Source organism: Diuraphis noxia, unplaced genomic scaffold (assembly GCF_037042655.1).
Source record: "Diuraphis noxia isolate RWA-SAM2 unplaced genomic scaffold, SU_Dnox_SAM2 contig0001, whole genome shotgun sequence".
Classification (NCBI taxonomy): domain Eukaryota; kingdom Metazoa; phylum Arthropoda; class Insecta; order Hemiptera; family Aphididae; genus Diuraphis; species Diuraphis noxia.
Window position 1 is genome coordinate 94,242,076 of NW_028301711.1, and position 18,893 is coordinate 94,260,968.

At 27.5% G+C, this 18,893-nt stretch overlaps 1 protein-coding gene and 1 long non-coding RNA gene across 2 annotated transcripts in view; one reads left to right on the top strand and one right to left on the bottom strand.

The window, feature by feature from the left end:
- LOC149062506 (uncharacterized) overlaps window positions 1-18,664 on the bottom strand; it is a 27,483-nt gene extending 8,819 nt beyond the window's left edge. The window contains exons 1-2 of the long non-coding RNA XR_016189966.1: window positions 18,590-18,664; window positions 1,399-1,470 (exon numbers count right to left, since the gene is read on the bottom strand). This is a non-coding gene — a long non-coding RNA (uncharacterized LOC149062506). The remainder of the gene's footprint in view (window positions 1-1,398; window positions 1,471-18,589) is intronic.
- On the top strand, window positions 11,282-12,342 carry LOC107164350 (uncharacterized). Its single transcript, XM_015512147.2, has one exon. The coding sequence runs from the start codon at window positions 11,422-11,424 to the stop codon at window positions 12,340-12,342; it is 921 nt and encodes a 306-aa protein (XP_015367633.2). The 5' UTR covers window positions 11,282-11,421.
- Window positions 18,665-18,893: the final 229 nt, after the last annotated feature.

An 18,893-nucleotide genomic window follows, 5' to 3' on the forward strand; every position in this document is an offset into this window, starting at 1 on the left:
GGCACACCGGCACACCGGTTTGGAAACCCTGATATAGACAGACAGCTGACAGACATACAATAATGGTATCGAATGCCCTTAACATATACTTCCAGGCGTGCACTGTATATAAACCAGTATATTGTATAAAGCAAATAAACTTTAAATAATTAAACCATAATATCTTATGTTACTACATTAGTGACCATATGTTCGTCGGGTCTATATTATACTTGTAATAAATTAAACGTCAAAAAGGGTCTTTTAGAGAAATTCACCGAATGTAATTCTCTTCGTATTGTACATTGTCACGTTTATTTCACGGTACGGTAAGTAATAAGTGCCTATGCGCGATTTCTTGGAAATGCGACCACTGCTAAAACACAATGGTGGTAATAACAACTACAGTACAAAATAAAACACTCCTACCCTACCCTTCCCCTTCGAGTTCAAATTGAGTATCGAAACAGGTAGTCTGAAGGTCTCGATATGACTCCGTTTAGCCTGTATTATCAGCTGTATCATATTAATTATTATAATAGAATGCCTTTTAACAATTTTAAATGTGTATGAGTGTTTTCTATACCTACTTCAAAACGTGTTTCAATCGACGTTTGCCTGTTATATATTTTTAGGGGTGGCCAAACTTTATTTTCATGAAAAGAACATGCATATATTATGTTGTCCCCGTCTTACAAGTGCGTTTCGTACCAAATTTGTGCTCAGATCACGTTTAGCTCCGTTAGTTTTAAGATTAAAATTAATTGACCACTGATCAAATTTAAAGACAAGAACATTATTATCTGTGTGTGTATGTTGGATTTTTACAATAGTTCAATTGTTTGCAAGTTTGGCGTATACAGGGTGTCTCTCGAGGATTTATTCAATGCGATATCTCCTAGGATAATTAGCATATCATAAATATATTTTTTTTTTTACTAGATTCACATAGACGATGAATACATGTATATTATTTTTTAGTTTAATTTAATTTATTGTTAAAAAAGTTAAAAAAATTACTTTTTTGTTTTTTAATTTTTTGAAAAAGTTATGATACCTATTTTATAGAGTTCATTTTTCTGAAAATGTTAATCTTTCAACACTTTATTTTCATTAATCTGATGATTTTTAATAATTTTTTTAGTTTATGGATAAAACAGCAAAAACTGGTTTTTATCGTGGCAGCGAGTACCTACTCCTCTACGAGTCTACGATTAATATGTATATCCTCATGGGACACCCTATATAATAAAGCGTAAATTAAAAATGCTCCTTACACACTAGAAAACTGAAATATCGTTTATAAGAATATCTTTAATTTTTAAACTAACTGAGCTAAACGTAATCTGTTGAGCGTAAATTTGTCATGTTACGTGTCCTCCTAATAAATATATTTTTCTACTATTAAATAATACTTACAAATACACATTGTCTGGGCTGAATTAAAACAAAAATCATACTATCAAAGAACATTTTGGTTCGACAACATTCCTAAAAATCAAATTAAAAATAATAGTTATTAATAATTATACTGTTAAAGAATTATAATATTGTTTTTAAATTAGAATTTTATTAAATGCATATCTATGCATTTCCGTGCTCTAAATACATTTAGTGTTATTATATACAGAAGTGTTCCCATTAATTTTTTTGAGAGTATACTATATTATCATCAAATATAAATATTTAATACAGTAAAAATATTTTTCTTATGGTTTATAGAATTAAAGCCAGTAAAGAGTGTGTCAATGATATGGAAAAAATGTTTAACCAAATTTTTTATACATTCCTATAATATTATGTATATTTCGTCAATCTTTATAAATATTGTATAATAATGGTATAATATCGATTATGATTGATAGCATACGCAGTATACCCATTGAAAAAAATTCTTGAGAGTATACGGCGTATATGTAGCATACCCTATGGGAACACCCCTGATTATATATATTACATTATATTAATTTATTTGAAACAGAATAATAATAAAGCTAACATATGTAATTATTGATTAACAACGCATTTTGCAGAGAATTAGTTCTTAATGCATAATTACACTTCTATTATTTATTACTCGACACCTAATTCGGCTACTACTTTAAAGTAAATATTTGTAGTGGGATTAGGGAGTTCACAATTAGTTAACAATACTATTTTTAATGTAGAAGTCAAATATGAAATAACATAAGAACTGAAAAAGAAGTTATGAGCATATAATAAAACAGTACATTAAAAATGCTCATAACTCACTTAAAAATTGAATTATCGTAAAAAACCAACGTACAAACATAGTTAATGTTCTTACCATCAAGTTTCATAATAGATCTTTTTACTGTAATTTTTAAACTAAAGGAGGTACAAGTGTTCTGCTGAGCGTAAATTTGCTATATTACGCACTGGTAAGACGTAGACAAAAAATACCACGTACTCTTAATAAAGTTTGTTTCAGTTGCATGAAATAGGTATTCAAATATTGAATTTATATATTTTTTTAAATTTCATATTTAAATATTGATTTATTGTTTAGATTTAATAACAATAGGTAACTATATTAAACATTGGTTTTCATTAAATAATCATATATTATTATATTAATATTTAATATAATATGTTTAATATGTAATTGTAGTACAACATCTTTATTATTATAAAAGATGAAGTAATATATAAATTACTTTAGTTTAGTTGCGAATATTTCATGCTGGAGTATGTTACCATTTATTTATTCAATTATAATTGACTTTCAAATTACGGGAGAAAATAAACTGTATGATTTGTTATTGGATTTAACTAGAATGATAGGTATTTACTATGGTATGTATTGTATTTCGTCCATAAGAATTTGGGTATCCAGGAATTAGACCACAATCAACCTTTTTATTAAAAAGGTAGGTATACTGTAATTGGGCTACTACAGTTTTACATTTATGACAGGTAGTTATTTTTTTTATATTGTATGAAGTGTAAATTAAAAATAAAAGCAAGAAAAAAAATTACCAAATTATGAAGAAGAAAAAAAAGAATAGATTTGAATTTATAAAATCGGTATATCGGTATGCTTAAAAAAAAATAATTTTTTGTATTGGGAATAAAATGTTTACACCGATTATACAGATCATTTTTATTTACTTAGGCATTAGAAAAGTAATATTTGTTATTTGAATTATTATTTGACTAATTTTATGATCTTATATTAATATATTAAATTTGTGAAATCTGCGTACGTCAAAAAATTACCCTATTGTATTTTTATTTTTAGAAAGAAAAAAAAAATTAATTTTTAACATTTAATGTTATACATTCGTATAGTTTTATGCTGTACATTTATCGTCCAATCTTCGGGTAGTAAAATATAAACAAATATTTTATACGAAACAGGTAGATAAAATGAGGCCCAATTACCGACCTCTCAAAGATTCTAATAAAATGTATCTAATTAAAGATAATTTTGTTCGGGCACATACTATAGTTGCCTCCTAATGGGAAGGTAATGAATGTATGATAAAACAGAAAAATATCTATATATCCAAAAAAATATAATATTTGACTATCGACTGTAAAAATAATTTACTAAAAAATTATGATGTGATTGTAAACTTAATTTTTATAATTTAACACATGTGTCATATGTGTACTTACATGGTGTACCATAGTGATTTTATGAACCGCGACTTAATTATATATGGCAGGTAACTATAGTGAAAAAATTCTAGGGAGGAAACTTGCATAAAATTATGAATTGCCGTCACCATCGAAGGCAACTAATGTATATTATCCTTTTGGACGAGAGACAATTCATATATTTTTGGAGAATTAGTATACACCGATTTTTTCCGAGCAAATTTTTTCAAAGCATTTTTTCTGAATATCGGAGGAGTTACACTTGACCACAACCACAGCTAGTATAACCTATCATGACAAGTTGAAAGTTCAACAATATATTAAAAATAAAATAAAATAAAAAATCTTCATAAAAGTAGGTACTAAATCGACAATTTTGCAAAAAATCATAAATAAATTGTCAATTCCATAATTGATTAAACAATAACTAATAATGATATAGATCATTCCTCATCATATGATAAATTATTAATAATTATATTTCTCATGATAAGGTCTAGTTGTGGCTATATTGTTATACTAGATATATGTACAAATGAATTTTAAATCGTTCGAGATCGACCCGTCGAGATACAACGTTTGGTCACCCCTGTGTCCTTGATCCTTGGGTATATAATGTATGTTTTGTAATGATGTAGTTGCTGTTTGAAATTCTTTAGGTAAATATATTGTGTTTTTGTGGCAACAGGTCTTGGCGTCGAAATGTCGCCACCTCATGGGTACAAAGAGAGCCCCTGCCGATCAGTATACATATAATGTACATATGAAATATATATATATATATAATACGTGTTATACCATTTACTATTGTCAATATAGAGACGACGCGCATTATATGTGCCACGTTTTTGTAAGAAAACCATCGGTTGCCGTAGTAGGTTAGCTATATTACATTCAACACGACAATAGCAATGGAACACACAATACACGGCGACAGTCCGACCTGCCTGCACCTGCCGCCGACCACATCCCTCTCATGATCCACGAAACGTGTATAGAAGATTATATCTAGTAAAGAAGGTCTGCCTGACTGTGTCGAGATCACATTTTTAACGTTTACAAGTGAAAAATATATGATAATAATGTATTGAGGAATAATATTATTTATATATTATAAAATATAAGGTCACAAGAAATACGATAATATCGGTGCTTGGGTGTGGTGTGAATTCGACGGAGTCATTATGACTATGACAGCCGATGATAAAAATATATCAAGTAATATAATGATGCACTGAACTTAGTTTCTACTTTACAAAATATTTTAACAATGCGATCCGTAACACCGTAACATTAAATATCCATTTACGACTGATTCATCGATACATCTTTGTCGTTAAATAGTTACTGTATAATATATTGTATACCTTTAATATTACAAAATGTAACATTAAGACGTCGTCGATATGTCGCATCGAAATATCGCTGTAGAACCGTGTTCCTTCGCTTTAATTATAGGTAGGTTGGTTGGACGGTGAAGAATAATATCATATTATCGTGCCCCATAGGTATGATATATATATATATATAATATGTATAACACTAGCTATCCCGCCCGACGTTGTTCGTGCTAGAAATTTGTATTTTGTATAATTATATTTGTTTTAAATGTACGTCATATATTTTTTTAAATAGCTACTATAATAATAATAAAATATATATTTAACCAATGACAACTATTTAGAAAACCAATTTTTTTTGGAGGGTTAAAAAAATTATGTGTACCTACAGGAGTGGAAAAAATAAGCTATAAACTCCCTCCAAGTCTTAAGGAATCTATTGCTATAACATTTATTTAAAACAGTCGAATACTTTTTGTGTCTTCTTATTTCAGATTAACTAACAACCATTTATGATGGCTATATCACCAGATAATTCGCACGTGAAAAAATGAAAAATATAAATTATAACACTAAAAATAGATGTATTTCGGTTTTAGTGTATCTCAGTATATGGGTAAATTTTTGTCGGTGTTTCTAGCTTTGTGAGCTAATTTCATTGAGATGATTATTTCGTCTATGGCGGATTAAATTTATAAACTTATAGTAGTTGGTATAAATCGAACGTGGTTCAAACTATTCTCTAAACTTCCTTGATACTTTCAAGAATGTTTTGAAATTTTCACAAAATCGGTTAAGTAGTTTTTGAGTCCCTATATACAAACTAAAGACGTACTTTTAACTCTCATATTTATTTGGTTTTATGATATATCTTTTGGTAAATGTTTATTAGCTAGCTTAAATAAATTCAATTAAAAACCATTTTTGTTCGCATATTTGATGTAGATATATTTGAATGTAAATCTGTGCATTACATCTGTGAATTCACATTTTTTACATTTTTAGTGCATATAATTCTGAGCCTTATTTATCGCCATTAGCTGAAGCTTTTTGCATTATATAGGTTTGTAATTATTTTTAATATTAATTAAAGGTTTATATAAAATATTTAATAAATTAAATTTTGAATTTATTTAAATATATTTGTATGTTGATAAATTTACAAAAAAAAGATTATAATATTTAATTAAAATGTCATTAATATTTTAAGTTTGACACTTATTAGAATAAAAAGAATATGAATGGATAATAATACAATTTTGTTACTTGACTTAATATAAATTAATAAAAATATTTTTATCCTAAGTGCTTAATTCAAAAAGTGTTAAGCATTTACTGTTTGATTACATGAAAATTATATTTTATTGTACATATGACACAGATACATTATATATAAACATATTATATACACACACGCACAACTTGCAATGTTTATATTTTATTAGTTACATTTTAAACATTGATTTAAAAATATTTAAACATAATATTTGAAGCTTAACAGCCAAAATACATTTCAGTTAATTTACAAGCTTTGATATAAGCAAAATTATTGTCAAAGATACACATTGATCAATGCATACAGTTTTATATATTGTAAAAATGTAAAATACTGTTTAATACCAAAATTAAAAACAATTTCTGTTACCATCTCAATATTGTAATGACTAATAAAGAACTTTATCTGACATTGGTAATCTATGTAACAATGAACAAAAGTTTTTTCAAAAAACTTATATCAATAATTATAGCTATTTGATTAGACTAAATAGGGTATAATGGTGTAGTAGTTAGTACAGATGACCACATTCAATAGAATGTATAGGGCTATAAGTATAGTATTTATTTGTGTGTAGTTAATATTACTTCTAGTTCTAAATATTAATCCCTGTTGCTATTGTATCCAAGCATATATTTTATAATTTTATGTACCAACATATGACCAAAGTAGTATTTGCGATTTTGAAGTTGAGATGCTTATCATAAAATAAAGGTAATGGAGTAATACCTATAGGCTATCAGTAGCGCCCACGTAGGGTACCAAGTGGTGCAATTGCACTGGTTTCTCGTAGGTCCTAGGGCCTACATACATTCGGGGGCCCCACTCTGGTCTCTTGATCAGACACTATAAATACATAACTATTCATCTGGTCCATCTGAATATTTAGATCGTTGAATAAAGCGTAAAGAGTTGGCAGTGCCAAATATGCAAACAAATAAATTTGGGGGCCCTATAGTTATAAGTTTATAACTGCACTGATTCGTGGAAAACCTGTGGGCGCCACTGTAGGCTATAATATGTAGGAATATACAAAAAATATTGTAAGTACAATGCCTAAATAATTAAAGTTTCACCTTTATTTTTGTCACTTAACACTTGACACATCATAATATTATATGTATATATATATATATATATATATATATATATATATATATATATATATATATATATATATATATATGTATATAATGTTAATTTTTTAAATATTTTTAATTTTAAATTAAAATGTAAGTTATATAAAATCCAAGTTAGATTTCATGAATTAAAAAATACTACCACAATAGAAATTAGATATTTATGCCTCATATAGACTGAGACTTATAAGCCTATATAGATGTGGGTGGATCTAAATGATTTGTTAGAATTCTTTAATAATAAAAATCTCATAACTTGTTTCCAAGCTACGTAATTATACTAGTGTAGTAGTGTTAAATGTTAATGCCGACAATGGTTAAAATATAGTTCATATTTTTTCTCAAATATATATAAACATCTATTGAATATGCGGCAATATGCCAGATAATCATACTTTCTATATTAACAATTTTGATATAACACTTGCAGACATTTTTAATGAATTGGATAATGTAAATTAAACTTTAAACAGGCCTTGATAACCTGTTGGCTATGTTTTTATTTGAATGTCATTTTGTTCTTGTACCTCATATTATAATATGAGGTACAAGAACATATATAATTTAATATATAATTTCTTTTAAATCAATCATTAAATTCTGGTACATTTCCTACAATGCAGAAAACTTTATTTATTTCTCCAGTTTTCAAAAAAGGTAAACATTGTTCTGTAATTAATACCGTCCAATTTTGAAAATATTTTCAAAAATTATAAATAAAAATATTTCACTTATAATAAAAAGTTTTTTGTGTAACATTCAATATAGTTATCATTAACAACATTCTACTATAATCAGTTTAGCCTTATTCAGACATAATATTATCGGGTTTTCTTCAGGTTCAGCTAGATCTGAAATAGATAAGGTTTTTACTGATATTGAAAAAGCTTTTAATAGTGTATTAGTGTAGAACATTTTTAACTAAAGTACTAACATGGCTCACATCTTTCTTAATTAATAAAATCCAGATAGTTAATTTTTTTTTGAAACTGTTTAAAATAAGTAATAATTTTTCGAATTAATACCAAATATATCAGAAATTAAGAACAAATTTTCTTAGTTAATAATTAATTATAGGTAGGTACTTAAAATAATCTTTAGTTGAAAAAATGCCATACAATGGTACTACGTGTGGGCTTTTACTATGCCACTCAGTCCTTCTCTATAATATGATTGATATTATTTATTTTATTAGAATAAATAGATCTTTCAATTACGTCACAATTATTTTCTAATATGATATTGGCAAATAATACCTTTATAAAACTTTATCCAGTATGTATATATAAACCATAATCACCAATTCCAAAACTTAATTATAGATTTTATTCAAACCAATGTTGAAAATCTAATGTAATTTAAATAATTTAAGAGATTAGTATTAAAATTTTGTATTTATGTACTTGATATTGCTATTTACTTTATTGTTAACACTTTAATTTAATAATATAATTTAGTCAATATCACAAGATTGGGTTGGTTAAAAACCAGTTAATATAATTATAATAATTTTAATAATTCATTCATTGCTTAGAATCTAAATGTTTACTTAGGAGAATAGGTAACTCCCCCCAATAACTGGACCACTAGTCTTTAGTATCTTTCATTTTATAATATATTATAATAAGGTGATAATATATTATTAAAATTTTAAAATCAATAGTATTATTGGTAGGTATTAACAAAATCAATTCTTTATTATATTGATAATAAAGAATTGGTAATTTAGACGATAGATGTTCCAGAAGTGCTGTGTCATAGCTGGTTCCAACAATATAGAGTACGACTGCCACTTCCTATTCACCAGGCATTTTTATTTGTATCAAGCCGTGGTCAGGACTATAAACAAATAATTTGTTTGTTTACGTTTTAATCCTATAAGTTATAAAGTTATAATGGCTTCATACGAACTGAGTCCCAGTATAACCTTTTTTGACGAATTGAGCAAGCCTGGGCATAAACGCGTTAAAAAGTTAAAAGTTAAGTTAATTTTAACTTTTAACTTAACTTTTTAAAATTTAATTTTCATAAACTTAACTTATTTTAATTGATATAAACTTAATAAATAACGAGTTACTTTTAATCAAATTCGAGTTAAGTTAAATTATAAATAATTAAATAATAAATATAATGAAGTATATAGTTGGCTATATTCTCAAACAGTTTTAGACTTTTAGTTTCCTGAAAAAGTATTCAGAGTACATTCTTAAATACCATGTTATTTTTATTTAATAATTTAAAAAAAATGTATAATACTTGTCAGTTGTCTGTATTAATGTGTTAATAAATCAAAAGATTGTATTTGTTTCGGCATTTTCAATTTTGTATTTTTTTCATACTTACTACATAATTATATTAATTCAATACCTATATATAGAAAAGCTATTGGCTATTTCCTGTGGTCAATAATATTTAGGATTTTTATTATTTATATAGATATTATATATATATAAAAATAAAAATAATAACTTAACTTAAGTTAATAAGTTAATTGAAAATGTTCATATAACTTTTAACTTAACTGAGTTAAAAAAAGAATTAGATTAACTATTAACTTTAAACTTTTTAAAATGTTTTCCATTAACTTAACTTAACTCAGTTAAAAATTATCATTAACTTGCCCAGGCTTGGAATTTAGTCCCGGGTTGTTTTAGGGTATATACCAATTGAGTCTAGTGAAATTTTAGGTATAATACTAATTGAGTACATGTTTTAATACTAACTGAGTCCCGTCAAACTAAAAAAACAAAAACATTTTCCTTCCCATTTTTACAGACTTAGGACTATCTGTAGCAAATAATTCTATAGGTATGGTTAAAAATGTTTTTTTTTTTTTTTTAAATATTTTATAATATAAATATATAATAATATAGGGGTATAATACAGTATGAATAATTAATTGTGTATAATTTAATAAATATAGATAATGATAATAATTTATAATTCTTTATATTGGTAAAAATGTATGGGACAAGCATTGTACATATTCAAATCTATTTATTTTGTTTGATTGCAACAGCTGCATTTGATGTTAAATTTCTTTTTCTTTGTCTTTTAAAAGATACACGGCTGTGTGGCATAATTTCCGCTTTGTCTGGACTCGGACGGTTGATTTTATATTTTACTCAAAATAATCCTCGGATTCAATTCGTATACTATTAATTTCCTAACCCAAAAAACATTAAAATAATACAAAATGTTTCATTTTTATTATTTGCCTGACTTTAAATAGGCATTTGGTTAAATGCCTAGTCATTTTATTAAATTACTAGGCATTTGGCTTAGTGTCTATGCGGATAGTGAAATTGCATAAAAATTAAATTCTTTGACCATATTATGCCTGTTTTGACTATATATCTACGACATATTCACTTCTGTTATAAAAAATTCAAATTTCAATTAATTTTCATAGAAGGATATTTTTGAAAAATCATGGATTGTAAACTCTTTTGCTGAGTGAGACAGAAAATCGAAGAACGTCTGAAACCAATATGGCCTATCCATTATGTATTATCTATGATTATGACATTTAGAAACTGATTTTAGTATTACAAGTATTAGTATACGTCATACTTTTTGTTTTTATTCAATTTGTTAGCTTATTCTGTCATGATTATATAACCTAATTTTAAATTTAATATCGAGCATCGTGAACATAACAGAAGTGAAAATCAAACAGCTGATTAATTTTTTCCGGTATGAAGTTGGCAGCGGAGGTTTTACATCATGATGTTGGTACGTGTTTTAATGTGGATTTGAATGATGATACGGTTACAACATCAGTCAGTGACTAGATTACGTCGAGGTCAATTGAAATATTTTTTAGTCAACAGTCAACAGTGTGATTTTGTTGGTGTCGCTTCTATCGGGTGCTGTGACTCCTATTTCAATACTCTTGATTCTTAAATCGCGTCATTCCACTTATTCATCATTCGTGATCGCTATCGTGGATTTTGCGTAATTTTGAGGTCGTCTGTCGTTTAACATTTCGATTTTTATATTTACAAGACATACAAAACCACTTCTAGCCGTGAATTATTCGAAGCTTACAGCTAGTACGACTATGGCTAACGATGAAAAAGGCGTATTTAGCTTGTCCAAATTGGCGTTTCACGCTTGCCGCTCCTCTGAGCAGCAAAAATATTATGATAATAAAGATGTTCCTTTAATTGATCTTAAAATGTGTTGTAAATTGTTGTTAGACATCGTTAAGGTAAATAGTGAAGATGGTCGTTTCAATCCGAATGCCAATAGGATGTATATGTTCAGCAAGGTGAAGTCCATATGCAGAAATCGTGAATTCAAATATTTATGCACAATTGCAGTAAGTAACGGGCATTTCGATTGTCTTCAGTTCGCCCACCACATCGGATGCGAATGGGACAAATTTACGTGTACCCGAGCTGCCACATTTGGGGACTTAAAAAGTCTCCAGTTTGCATATGAGCATGGATGCTCATGGAATGAATTGACGTGCTCAGAAGCTGCACATTCAGGTAAATTGGATTGCCTAATGTATGCTAGGGCCAATAATTGTCCTTGGGACGAGTCGACGTGCGCCGAAGCTGCACATTGTGGACAAATTGATTGTCTCCGGTATGCACATGAACAAGGTTGCCCGTGGAATGAAATTACGTGCATTTACGCTGCTACTTCTGGGAGCTTAGAATGTCTACAGTATGCTTTTAGTCATGGATGCCCTTGGCCGACAGACATATTGTGCTCCTACGCCGCAGAATTTGGACATCTCGACTGTTTAATTTTCGCGCATGATAATGGTTGTTTGTGGAATGAACGAACGTGTGCCATAGCCGCAAAAAATGGACACTTACACGTTCTCAAGTACTTGCATCTCAACGGTTGTCCTTGGGACATATTAACATATGAAATGGCGAAGTACGCTAATCAAACAAGATGCTTAGAATACGCCATCTCAAATGGATGTCCATCGACCAATCCAATCGTTAGTGATGACGATGAGTAGAAATCTACTTAACTTTATTTTCACAAACACTTACGAAAAAAATAAAATACATTCAACAGCATGAAGAAAGAGGCTGAAACGATGGAACTCCCGTTACCGCAGTTTGGTTTGGACAGTGTACAGAAAGATATTTGATCAAGTCCTTGACTGAAATTGGAAACTTTTTTGGATAATTAAATTGTATTTTATATTTAATTAGGTAATTATAATGTTTGTAGATTAAAATATTTCCATTACCAGCTAGTTCTTATTCAATATTTCGTACGCATGTACAAGATATAACATATAAAAATAAATGTAAAGTAAGAATGTATTGCTAATGTATTTATTTTTATTTTTTTATGTCCATAATATTATGATAAGTAGTTACTTCTATTATCCTTGATTATTACGACTAAACCCGATTTTGTTCACGGTAGTAGGTATTATTTACATACACGGGCTATGGGCATGCTAACAGGCAACTGTCTCCGCTCCACGATTTTCTTTTACTAGGTATAGGTACTCAGTTCAACTTAAAAACTACCGTAATCGGTGACGACTGGTTTTCGTCGTCTCGCAGTCAGGCAACAACAACTTTGCCTCCAATCCAGTCGATTATTTGTATATTTGCCGTGTAGTATACTAGTATACTACACCCCTGCGCACTATTCGGCGGGGGACAACAACGTTTGAACAGGATACTGAGTGATTTTTTTTATCATAAACCAGTCAATATCTCGGTAAATATTAGGAATTTTAAAATAATATTTTTTTTTTAATTTTCTAGATTTTATTTTACACTGTGTTATGATTTTGATAATTTTAACTGCCTCCCTTATTTGAAAAATCACTATCAACTTTCGATTTTGAAATGACGATACCTATTTCCAATCACGGAAATCTATAAACATATAGAAAAAAATAATTATAACGTTTACAGTATTTAATTTGAGTACTTAATTCGTTTTCGACTTATAAACGTATAAATATTCGTCCAATTTACTGCTACTGGGCAATTTATCAAACACAACAGTAAAAATTAGAAGTAATTATAAAATCTTATCTCAATTTAGCAATATATTTAACGGCCATGATCGATGATAATTTAAAAAAAAATAAAAGGCAATAATAATTAACAAGCAACAAGTAGGTACAATAGTTATATCATGAATTGGGCATTCTTATCCTATCCCCACTTCCACCAGAACATCGAGAGTCGATGAACAACGTTAAGCCTGCAGCTATAAAGTATAAAAGTTACAAATTTTACAATTTACCACCATGATAGTTACATAATGTAGCGGTGGTTACTAATTTATAGTATATGGTCTTATCACTTATTACGTTTGCAGATAATTTAGAAACACAGAGTAATAATAATAAAGTTGAAATAACGCCTTAACGGTTCATAAACAATAAATTGTTTCCGAAAGCATATGATTAATGTAAAAATTTCTCATCATTCAATTATTGAATATTGATTATTATTCATTAAACCTTTAGTCCTTTAATCAACGAATACATGGTAAGTAAATACTAAATTATATGTAATATTTTATTTATAAAGTTAAATCAGTTATTGAAATGTATATTTGTTGATAATGTTTTAATATTTTATTTTGATTAATCAATTTGAATTTAATTACCCAAACAACACTATTATATATGAGAAAATTAGATCATACTTTGCGGACAACTTTATTTAGGTATATTATAATTTATTGGTAAGTTTAATCCAAAATTAATATGTTAATTTTTTTTTTATTATTCAATGATTTATATTATTTATACCTGCATAATAAGTAACCATGGTTAAAGGCAATTACATAGTAGAATTGTTGCAATTAATAAAAATAACGATTTAATATGAACAGATGATAGCTCAATTTTACCAGCAATTAATGGAAATTCATATTGCTTGCTATTAATACAAATCTGATGACTTAATACATTAATATAGAATATAGGAATAAAATATACATATTTCTATATTACATTTTAATCTTAAAACAGACTAAACAATTAATTATGGAAGTATGAATTTTCTTTTATAAATAATAACCACAGATAAAAAAATGTAATTTTACTTCAGTTGCAATAACTAGAATTTGTATAATCAATCAAAAATAACAGTGAACTATAAGAATAAACACTTCAATTTTACTAACAATTATAGCAAATTTATATTGCTTGCTACTAGGTACATATCTGAAGACTATAAATTAATATGGATTAAAAGAATAAAATACATATATTTCTATATTATAATTTAATCTTTAAATAGACTAAGCAATAAATTATGCAAGGATGATTTTTTTTATAAAATAAATAATTGGATGCTTATCATAATTTTTATTTATTTTTTGAAAATTAATTTTGTATTATTTTAAATTTCAGTTGCATTTAGTATATTATTCACTTTTAATTCAAATATCTATAACTAGATTGAATGAACAGATGCAAATTGTTATTTTTGTTTAATCAGTCACATCAGTACACTTCACCTGATATCTTTTTAAGTTAATATCAGAATGAATTAATATTAATATAATTACATTTTTAAATAGACAACAAAATCAATTTTATATGTATAATTATTTTTTTGTTAAAAATTAATCAATTTTATAAATAATTTAATATTTTTTGTTGATTTATTTAGTTACATTCAGATAAAGAAAAACACTGCAACATCTAGACTAACTACTTCAACATTTGTAAAATTTGTTGATGATAACATTGAGAATTTATTTTATATTTTAATAATTAAGTTAGGTTTTAATTCACTATTTTCCATAAGTTTTAAAAATTGGGCTATGGAATTTGTATTAACCTGAATTGGTAAATTTAATATTTTTTTATTTGAATATGTAATTTACATACAATGTTAAAGAATTTCACATCACAAAATATTTACTAAAAATTAACCTATATTCAAAAATAAGTACAAAAATAAATACATTTTTATAAAGTTGCACAATGCTAATATTATAGTACATGATGTACACCTTTAGCCCAAAAAATATGTTGTATTCTTGTGTAGACATTATCAACTATGTTCAATTTTACTATTTTTTTTATGACCTTACCCAAATCCTGCAAACATTTGTTCACACTCGAGTAAAACTGTTATTGATAACTAATATGTAAATTTCTCTTGATAATTTAGTATTAAATATATATCCATTATTTGGTCTATTCATACACAAATTAACATTTTGATTTAAAATGAAAATTATACATCATAGAAAAATTATATTCTACTCAGTGGTGTGTCCAAAACTTTTTTTGTGGATGGGCCACAAAAATTGAACTAAGAAATATGTATTTAGTATAGTATTTAATATTAATAGATACATGTATTAAAAAATGTTTGTTTTTGTAATTTACATAAGTTATAACTCATCAATTTGACATAGAAATAAAAATTATACAACACATCTTCAAATATAAAACATAAGATAAGTATGTATTACAGTGGCGTCATTTCAGGTTTTGAAAGGGGGGGGGGGGCTAAAATTTTGACCGGCCCATAGGCCATAATTTAAAAAAAAAACCACTCGCTAACAATTACATTTTTATCTCAGTACAAACAGTCTTCTTACATCTTACACAATTATATACCTACATACTAGTGTCTAGTTAGTTATCTGTGATAACTGTGGTTACTTTAGGCATAAATAACACATTTTTTTTGAAAGATAACAATGACTAATTAATACATAGGTATATAAAATATAATATGTAGAGGGATACCCTATATTACCTATTAGTATTTAGCATTGAGTAATTAATATATGCTCAATGCTATTAGCTACTATATGATGACATATTCTAAGCGGAATTTTACCCCAATTTATGTCTTATTTGCATCAAATATGAGTTAATGGTATTAACAAAAAATAAAATAAAACATACAATACTTTATTATATATTTATCATTAATAAAAGTTTTTTAAAAGTTACTTAAATGCTAGGCAGTGACAGGATATCTTCTTGTTTTCATAGATCCAAACATATCAACAGCTTGATTTAAATTTATCAGTGAAGCAGTTTCCTTCTCCACAGCTATCACTAATAAATCACTCAGCCGTTCATCGCCCATTGTCAATCTTAAATGCGTTTTAACAAGCTTAAGCGAAGAAAAGAAACGTTCATTTGAGGCAGTTGAAACGGGTAAAGTTAAGAGGATAGTTATGATTTTTAAAGTTTCTGGAAAAGCATTAGGAATTTTGTTTAAAATTTTGGAAATAGAAAAAATATCGTTGTTACTTTGGTTTGTATTAGAATTTTGTATAAGAGCTTTAGCAGATTGAAATTTAGATTCAAGCATGAGGCTATTAATGTTAAAATGTTGATAGTGTTTAAGGAAAGTTTTTAAAAAAGAACAATTGTGATTAAAGTAATTAGGACTAGAGGAAAGAAAAACGGAGCAAGTTAAAACAATAGCATTATTACAGTCACTCAGTGGCGTATTTTGGGAGGGTGTCCTCCATGTCTTGACACCCCCCAACATTTAAAAAAAAGTCCTAATATATTGGATATTAATGTTGTCACTTATTTTATAGTATACTATTTTTATCAAATGTACAACTTCTTGTCAATTCCTAACATATTATTTGTTAAAAAATTAATTCAATGTCTTTTTACATTATTAAATAATACTAAAAATTTTTTTTTGAGGTTCAATAAATGTTGACACCCCCCCCCCCCCCCCCCCCCGGAGAAATCAACCAAAATACACCACTGCAGTCACTGAAGCGTTGATTCAACTCATTTACAGACCTTAAAACAAAAATAAGTGCAAAATTATCACTAACTGCCATACATTACTATGTATTTTAGTTAAAAGTAACTTAAAACAGTTAAAATTATAAAAATATTGATACAGTTGAAAGTTAACAGTCTATAAGTTAAAAGTTAATACTTATTAAATAATGTCTTATAAAGTACAAATTACCTATCAATTGCAGTATAAAACAAATATTTTGGATTGTTTGATTGTAAATTTTCATCAGTAGCAATGCACCGTTTAGAATTATGTCCTATTGTTGATTGCACAAAAAAGTCATTAAGATTTTTATTCAAAGTCAGTGGTCTTTGATTTCTTCTACTTATTTGCGTGTTAGTAGGAGCCACGAATCATGGTTATATTCTATTTAGCAATGACATGAATGTGATGAATCATTTTTGCGGGCTTGTGGCCCAAAACTGGCACCATATCGACCGGCCCGATAGTAGCCCGCTAATGACAAGGGGGGGGGCAAATGCCCACCTTGCCCCCCCCCCAAATGACGCCACTGATGTATGATTCATAGTGTATGAAGTATTGATTATTCCAAATTGATATCTATATGTATTATATCACCATAACACAGACGTGATTGAGTGATAAATATGAGTAATATGAGAATATGACATATTAATATCGGTAATAAATATAAAAGTATCTATTTCCTAAATATATAGTGTATTATTGTTTTTTTAAATGTTGCCTGTTCTCCGTTGAGTTAGCATCTCAGAGAATTACTAAAATAAATATTTTTCTTCGTCAAAAAAATAAATATGTTAGATGTATGCATTTCTAAGTTCATATAAATATTTTTTTTAAGTTCAGAGAACAACTATTACTGTATCAGAGAATTACAGTTTTATAAAGATAACTATTTGTCTATTATTGCACTACCTATACAAAATACAAGTATATGTCATACCTTATATCAGAGGCGTGACGAAGGACTATATTTGAGGCACGTGCCTCAGTTTGAGGGGTGGTGGGTGTCCTCAAAGATCATCTGATGTGTTAAAAAAAGCATTATTATTTAAATGAATAAATATATTTTATCTTAAAAACATTTTTTAATTTTTTTTTATGATGGGTGGGGTGGGTGGTGGGTCTAACAATATAGCTGTTTCAACCGTCGTAAATACGTAATCGACGGTATTCACAATATTCTAAATTCCTATAAATCCCATTTCTTCACCATTATCATTCAGCTAAAAATAGACGATATTTTCTATATCACCATTATATTATTGTTCTATGATATTACGACAGCGTAGTAATTATATTATTCATTATCGATATAGTTAGCCTATAGGAAAAGTTATAAAAACCATATTCAATAAAAGAAGTAAAAAAAAAAAATAAATAACACACGTAAAATTAAATAAATAATTAACCTATGAGTCAAGTGTTATACCATATCAAATGTAGCAAACAATTATAAATTATAATGTATTGTATAAAATGCTATAAAATATTTACCGTTTGTCACCGTCTCGTCTTTTTTGAAAAATAAAATAAAATATAATGAAAACCGTGTAAACCCAAGAATTGTCGGTCAATGACTAAATACACGAACAAAAATTACATCAAAAGATAGTAATAATCTTTATTGGCATTTAAGTAACGATAGTAAAGATAAATTAAGGTAGTAGAGCGCATATTATCTACGACAAGCGTGCCGTAATTGCAGGCAGACCGCAATCTATGGTAGAGCGCATACGAAAAGATAGCCAGTTAATGCATTGTATATTTGTATCTAAATATCTCTGATTAAAAAGAAAAT

Excerpts from the sequence above, each read along its gene's own strand:
- LOC107164350 (XM_015512147.2), top strand. The coding sequence starts at position 11,422 with ATGGCTAACGATGAAAAAGGCGTATTTAGCTTGTCCAAATTGGCGTTT.